At 35.3% G+C, this 6,668-nt stretch overlaps 1 protein-coding gene across 1 annotated transcript in view; it reads right to left on the bottom strand.

Moving 5' to 3' along the window:
* Positions 1-1,142: 1,142 nt before the first annotated feature.
* LOC136818582 (uncharacterized protein DDB_G0275275-like) overlaps positions 1,143-6,668 on the bottom strand; it is a 29,808-nt gene continuing 24,282 nt past the window's right edge. The window contains exons 5-7 of the mRNA XM_067074914.1: positions 5,411-5,497; positions 5,139-5,234; positions 1,143-2,439 (exon numbers count right to left, since the gene is read on the bottom strand). Coding sequence (XP_066931015.1) covers positions 2,243-2,439; positions 5,139-5,234; positions 5,411-5,497 — 380 coding nt within the window. The 3' untranslated portion in view covers positions 1,143-2,242. The remainder of the gene's footprint in view (positions 2,440-5,138; positions 5,235-5,410; positions 5,498-6,668) is intronic.

Raw genomic sequence — 6,668 nt, 5'->3', positions numbered from 1 at the left:
TCCTAAAAAAGCATTAAAAACTGTCATAAATTCATAAAGAAATTAGCTAAATCAAGAGTGGGAGACCTATGCTATCATATAATGTGAACAGTACGAGTGGGTCTCATCAAAATAATCGTTGTTGTATGGGTGTCATATATTGAATTTGATTTTTGTTTGACCCCGGCAGAGATCTTATCATTTTTATTTGGAGAAAACAAACAGAGGAAAATAAATATTTTTTGTACTCTTAGGTGCCAAATAAACGCGGGGGGGGGGGGTGTTGGAAAATTTTGGAGGTTTTAATACTTTAATCGTAGAAATTTTAGCGAGACTAATTCTAGCGTTTTAGCGAGTTTTCCCTATTTTCGCTAAAATAAATCTCGCTAAAACGCACTGAATTGACAGATCGCTAAAAGTTATCCGCGCAAAATTTTTCGAAAAGCTGATTCGCTAAAATAAATCCAGTATGTTTTTTCTTTCATTTTTTATCATTTTCATAATTTTTTCAAAAACTAGTAATGGGGGCGTAAATTTCCAAGTTTTTCTGTTCTTAGTCAAGAATTGTGTTACGAAGACATGTGACTATATTGATTTTTGTATTTATAAACAATATTTTTTTCTTCAAAATCATTGCCCTCGCTAAAATCAATCCACGCGAAATTTTTGTCAGATGAGTATTCGCTAAAATTTATCCACACGAAATTTTTTGAAATCGTGATTCGCTAAAATAAATCTAAAAAAAATCAAGATTTTCCTGACTCGCTTTTATACGCTAAAATTAACCTCGCTAAAATTTCTACGATTAAAGTAAGCGAGGGGACCTAATTGCCGGGGGGGTTGGAAATTGTATTTCTGAAAATACAGGCTAAAATCAGGCTATTTAGACCAAAATAGGGGGCATCTCTTTGACAGCTGGGGGGGGGGGTCCTAATAAAGGCCCGGGGGGGGGGGTGGAAAATTTTCGAAAAATTAATAAGCGGAGGGGCCCGTTTATTTGGCACCTAAGAGTACATTGAATGAATTTTCATTTTGCACAACTTAAGATAACGATACCGTCAACTTATCGGTTTAACTTTGGTTGATCAAATGATCGTCATCTTGATGTAAATGAGGTTCAATTTATATCACTAATCCTCAAAATATAGATAGATTTGGAGAAATTAGAACTTTTCATTCGGCTGTTCAAAGATGGATTAGCGATACAATTACGAAGGTTATTTCTACAAAGTGACTTTATGCGTTATAATGATACAAAACTATTTACAAATATTAACAGAAAGTATGTCAATTCATGACGTAATGTTTTATACGGAAGTACACAAAAAACCAATTGCCACTAATTTTGAATTTTTTTAAACAATAAAAGCTAATGGCAAACGCCCGGGCTATTTTGGGTGCTTCCGTATAAAACATTACGTCATGAATACCATGAAGAGACCACAGCCGGCCAGCGATTGCGGGACATATGACGTCTTTATCACTTGAAGGAGGGACGAGTGCCCCGTTGTATATGTGTAACTAAAAATTTCATCTTTTGATGATAAATGATACAAAAATATACAAAAACTAGTGTATGTGGTTGTTATATTTGCGCCCGTCAAGGGCGCATTAATGAGTAGCAGCTAAGGAAAATCTCAGAAAATCGTCCTCTAAAAACTTGGCTCGATGGTTCGATTTTATTAATCTTACGTTTCTCGGATAGATCCTTCTATACGGCACAGGTGTGTCTTTTATTTTTAATTCGTTTTATAAGAAAACTTCATCATCTAAGAATATCATGAATTCTCTATAAAAGTATAATCAATTTAAAAACATCATCTCAGCTAAATTGGCCTCAATTCTATAAGTCATAATCATCGTACTCTTAGGTGCCAAATAAACGGGGGGGGGGGGGTTCGAATAAACGGGGGGGTTGGAAAACTTTCGAGATCTTAATAAACGGGGGAGACCTAATTGCCGGGGGGGTTGGAAATTTTACTTCTGAAAACCCAAACTAAGGTAAATATAGGCTAAAATCAGGCTATTTAGAGCAAAATAAGGGTCCTTCTTTTTGACAGCTGAAAATATTCTTTAAAATTAATAAACGGGGGGGGGGTCCTAATAAGGTCCGGGGTGGTTGGAAAATTTTCGAAAATTAACAAGCGGGGGGTCCCGTTTATTTGGCACCTAAGAGTAAACGTCAATATTTTGATCCTTTTAACTTTTCAAGCATCGCATCCAAAGTTAAAAAACTACATTAAACAAGGGGACAAATAATATCCTACACTTTCCCCTGGTTCTGTAATGTCCGGTATTTGTCCTTCAGTGAAACATTCGCCCGACATGGATTGAAATGATAATTTTTCAAAATTTTCGCCCAGCAACCAAAACCATATTTCTTGACACCCTCCAAGAGGTTTTCTTCTTCCTTTTTTGTGAAACAGACTCTGCCTTTACGTTTAGTATTGATGGAAGTATCTAAGAAATGAAAAATATATAATTAATGTAAAATTATAAGAAATTCAATGCCTCTTAAAGGCCCCCCCCCAGCGGTTTGCGTGATTGCGTGAATGGGCATTTTCGGTTGCGTGAATGCGTGAAAATTGAAAAAAAAATGCGTGAAGCGTGAATTGAAAAAACTTGCGTGAACGTGAAAATGCACTTTTTGATTGCGTGAAAGCGTGAATCTGGGCTATCTTGTGCGTGAATACGTGAATTTTCCCTTTTTTCCACCGACTATATGCAGTTTTCCCGATTATCCAATGTTTCCCCGATTTTTCCCGAAAAATTTTCCGATTTCTGAAAAGTCGGGTTATTGCGTGAAACTTGAGAAAAATTTGCGTGAATGCGTGAATTTCGAAAAAAAATTGCGTGAATGCGTGAATTGAGGGTCCACTGGGGGGCCTCCTTAAAGGATTTATTTTTTAAAAAGTTGTGACAGATAAGTGTGATATCGTTTGCCTACTCGTTAATTTTGATTTACAAGCTTTTTGATATTGAATAGGCACGGATATGGAGCAAGATTGGTCAGAAAAAGAAAAACTATTTTTTGTTTATTCAGCACATAACAATAGGGAGACGCTGTCCTGATGTGAAATAATTCTTTGAAAACTTAACCTCTGATACTCAGGGTAGTGGAACAGCGTTATATAACCAAACGAAAGATGATCAGCACCAAGCCATCGCAGGAATATCTTTCTGGGTGATGTTCGATTGGCCTGAGATTGGTATCGAAGCTTATGAGAGTTATTTAACCAAAATTGCAAGAGGCCCCCCAAGAGGAATAGGACTCGAGACTGTACACTGCAAAGCCGTTAAAGGACGTGGTAAGTTTACATTTTTTTTACTTTTAAATAACCTTCCCTTCCCTGATTTGATAAAAAACTTTTTGCATTTTCAAGATGGTCGATTTCTTTTTTGAGGGAGGGGGATTGGACCGAGCAAGTGGTTGATTTGATTTTAGTAAAAATTGACTTTTAAACTGATTTTGAAAAAAAAAATTGATATTTAATTTTTTTTCGGAGAAGGGGATTGGGCCGAGCACGTGGTGGACTTGTTTTAGATTTTAGTAGAAATAGAATTCAGAAAGATTTTTTCAAAAGTTTGAGCTTTATTTCATAAGGTCGACATTTAAAATGTTTCTTTTTTTCAAGGAAGGGGCATTGGGGCGAGCACGTGGTAAATGACTTTTTTATCTTAAAAATTGAACCTTGATAGATATTTTGAAAATATTTTTAAGAAAGGGATTGGGTCGAGCACGTGGATTATTCAATTTTTTTCTCCTTTTTTTGAGATTTGATTTTAAGTGTCAATCTTTTTAAAAGAAAATTAATTTTGAGTCTGAAAAAAAAAAACTTATACATCTCAACCTTGGCTTTTACGGTCGTTTTCAGTATTTCTAGGGTTTGTTCTATTTACAGTCGCTTTCAATTTCTTATCCTCCTTGTCACAGGCTTATCACTCGTTATCACTGCTTATCCGCCTTGTCACAGGTTTTTGAAATGACTGAATGAAAGGATTTTTCGGACGTTTTTCTTATTTTTTACGGACACTTCGAGATTTCTTATCCTCCTTGTCACAAGCTTATCACTCGTTATCACTGCTTATCCGCCTTGTCACAGGTTTTTGAAATGAAGTGATTTTTCGGACGTTTTTTTATTTTTTACGGACACTTTGAGATTTCTTATCCTCCTTGTCACAAGCTTATCACTCGTTGTCACTGCTTATCCACCTTGTCACAGGTTTTTGAAATGAAGGGATTTTTCGGACGTTTTTTTATTTTTTATAGACACTTTGAGATTTCTTATCCTCCTTGTCACAAGCTTATCACTCGTTATCACTGCTTATCCGCCTTGTCACAGGTTTTTGAAATGAAAGGATTTTTCGGACGTTTTTTTATTTTTTACGGACACTTTGAGATTTCTTATCCTCCTTGTCACAAGCTTATCACTCGTTATCACTGCTTATCCACCTTGTCACAGGTTTTTGAAATGAAGTGAATTTTCGGACGTTTTTACATTTTTTTACGTACACTACACTACACTATTCTTCCCTGTATTTTTCAATGTTATTTTATGGCCTATAATTCTCTTTCAGGTGTTCGTTCTATCAATGACAGTTTCGTGGCATCACTGTTCATTGTGTTAAAGGACCACAACAATGAAACGCTATTACACCACTTTGCCAAGTCTCAAATGAAGTTTGTGAAAGCTGAAGCTGAACGAGAAGGAATTAATCTGGAGACAGTCGTGATGGGGGAAGGTGTTCGCTACTCATCAAACATCTGACATCATTGTGGCTCACGAAGTCGATGGATTCGCGTTTTGAAACCATTAAAAAGATGATTATATCCTTTAAGTAAATTGCTAATGGGCTCCTCTGAGAATCAATCACCAAAGGAATACTTTGAAAAGGAGGTAAGCGTTGCTTGTGACATAATTTATGAAAAAGGTCTTTTGAATCAATTTCAAACTATGAGAGTAGATGATAATATAGTGGTGTCAAAAATCTCATGTTTAATAGACGCTTTAATATCAAACTTTAGTTTAGGCCATTGCCATTTCAGACAGAATTTGTTATTCCTAACTTTCACAAAAAATATGACTCAACAATCTTAATGAAATGGTAGTACAAGACTCATTATTAATCTTTCTAGGTTTGAAGGAATTATAATTCACCTGTTAGATTCTTTTTTGGAGTCGCACTTCTTGGTTCATTTGCTGAAACATTCTTTTCTTTGGAAGGGCTCTCATTCTCAACTTGCATCGAAATCTCTGAAAGAGTAAATTTAACAGATTTAAATTCTGACTGTAATTTTTTAATCGTTACTAACAAACTCATAGTTAGAAGTTCAAAGACAGCAAAAGAAAGTGGTGTTGGACTTTTGATTAGAGTAATTTTTCATAGTCGCCTTTACTGATAAAGCACTTGTCTAGTTAAACTTACTTACCTTCAAAACTTTTCTTTGTTCTTGTTACATCCTTACCAGTTTTTTGTTTTACCACTACTGGTGAGGTGGTGAAGGATTCTTCAGTATCTAAAAAAGAGGAATCCATCCTTTACTTTACTTCACTACCAATGAAGATGAATAAATTTATCAATCAATAAGCCATGTTAACATATACCTACTTTATAATGTAACTTTGTCATACGAAAAGTTTCGTATTTTACAGAAAATATATGTGTTTTTAAAATTGATACAGTATATGAATAAATTTGTTTTGTTTTGACGAATTTCCTTTATTCGTAACAACACCCCTGTCTCAGTAACCCGGTAGAGTTTAAAAGCTCACCGGGGTGGCTAAGAAAATAACAGGATTTCACCGGGGCAGATTTTTGACTGAATAATGTCGCCGGGTTGGAAAATTTGAGGTAAATTTTCACCGGGTACAGTTTTTTTTATATAAAGACCAGTAAAATCTTTTGATGCTATGACTACTATTTTTATTTTAAGCCTGAAATTGTTCTAATGCTTTTTATACTCCCTGCTTGTAATACTAAACCTCAATTTGGCTAAGATCGCCCCGGTCAAAAAGGGGGTCAAAAATGCTTATCGCCCTGTACCGAAAAATTGAACCTGGATGTTTATTGGTGTTATTTTTTATCAACCTATTTCAATGCTTCCAGTGAGTCTACATTCTAAATACAAGGTCAATCTGAAGAGTAGTTCAGATTCAATGCCCATAATATATGAAAATTTCGAGATTGACAAAGGGTACAAACTATTGGTCACTACAAACCCTGCAAAAAACCCATTTTTGCAAATCTTTGGTCTCAAATTTGAAGGGTTTGCAGCGTTTGAAGGAGATTCAAACACAGTACCTATTGAGCTACTTTGTTTGCAGATATCACAGGAGTTGCAGCTGAATTTCAACCTTTTCTCAGCAAAAAGAAATGTGCAAATCTTTGGGACATTCAAACCCTACAAACGCTACAGAAATTTTTACAAAATCTGCCATATTTGTTTTTATTCTTTAGTTTAATTTACTAATATTAAAAACCGCTATTTGTTAGCAATGTCAAAAAAGGATGACTGACCAAGGATAAACCATGTGACTTCCATTCTCTTTATTATCACAGCGGGCGGACTCACCTTTCAGAGCAATTTTTAGTTATCCTTGAGTCGGTGTTCGTTACAGCGGAGAAAAGAAATTATGAAGGCAATCAATAAATTTCAATCTACAAACCCTGCAGGTTTGCAAATCTTT

Source organism: Clytia hemisphaerica, unplaced genomic scaffold (assembly GCF_902728285.1).
Source record: "Clytia hemisphaerica strain Z4C2 unplaced genomic scaffold, Clytia hemisphaerica genome assembly, whole genome shotgun sequence".
Lineage (NCBI taxonomy): Eukaryota > Metazoa > Cnidaria > Hydrozoa > Leptothecata > Clytiidae > Clytia > Clytia hemisphaerica.
This window is presented reverse-complemented; position numbering and strand designations above follow the sequence as displayed.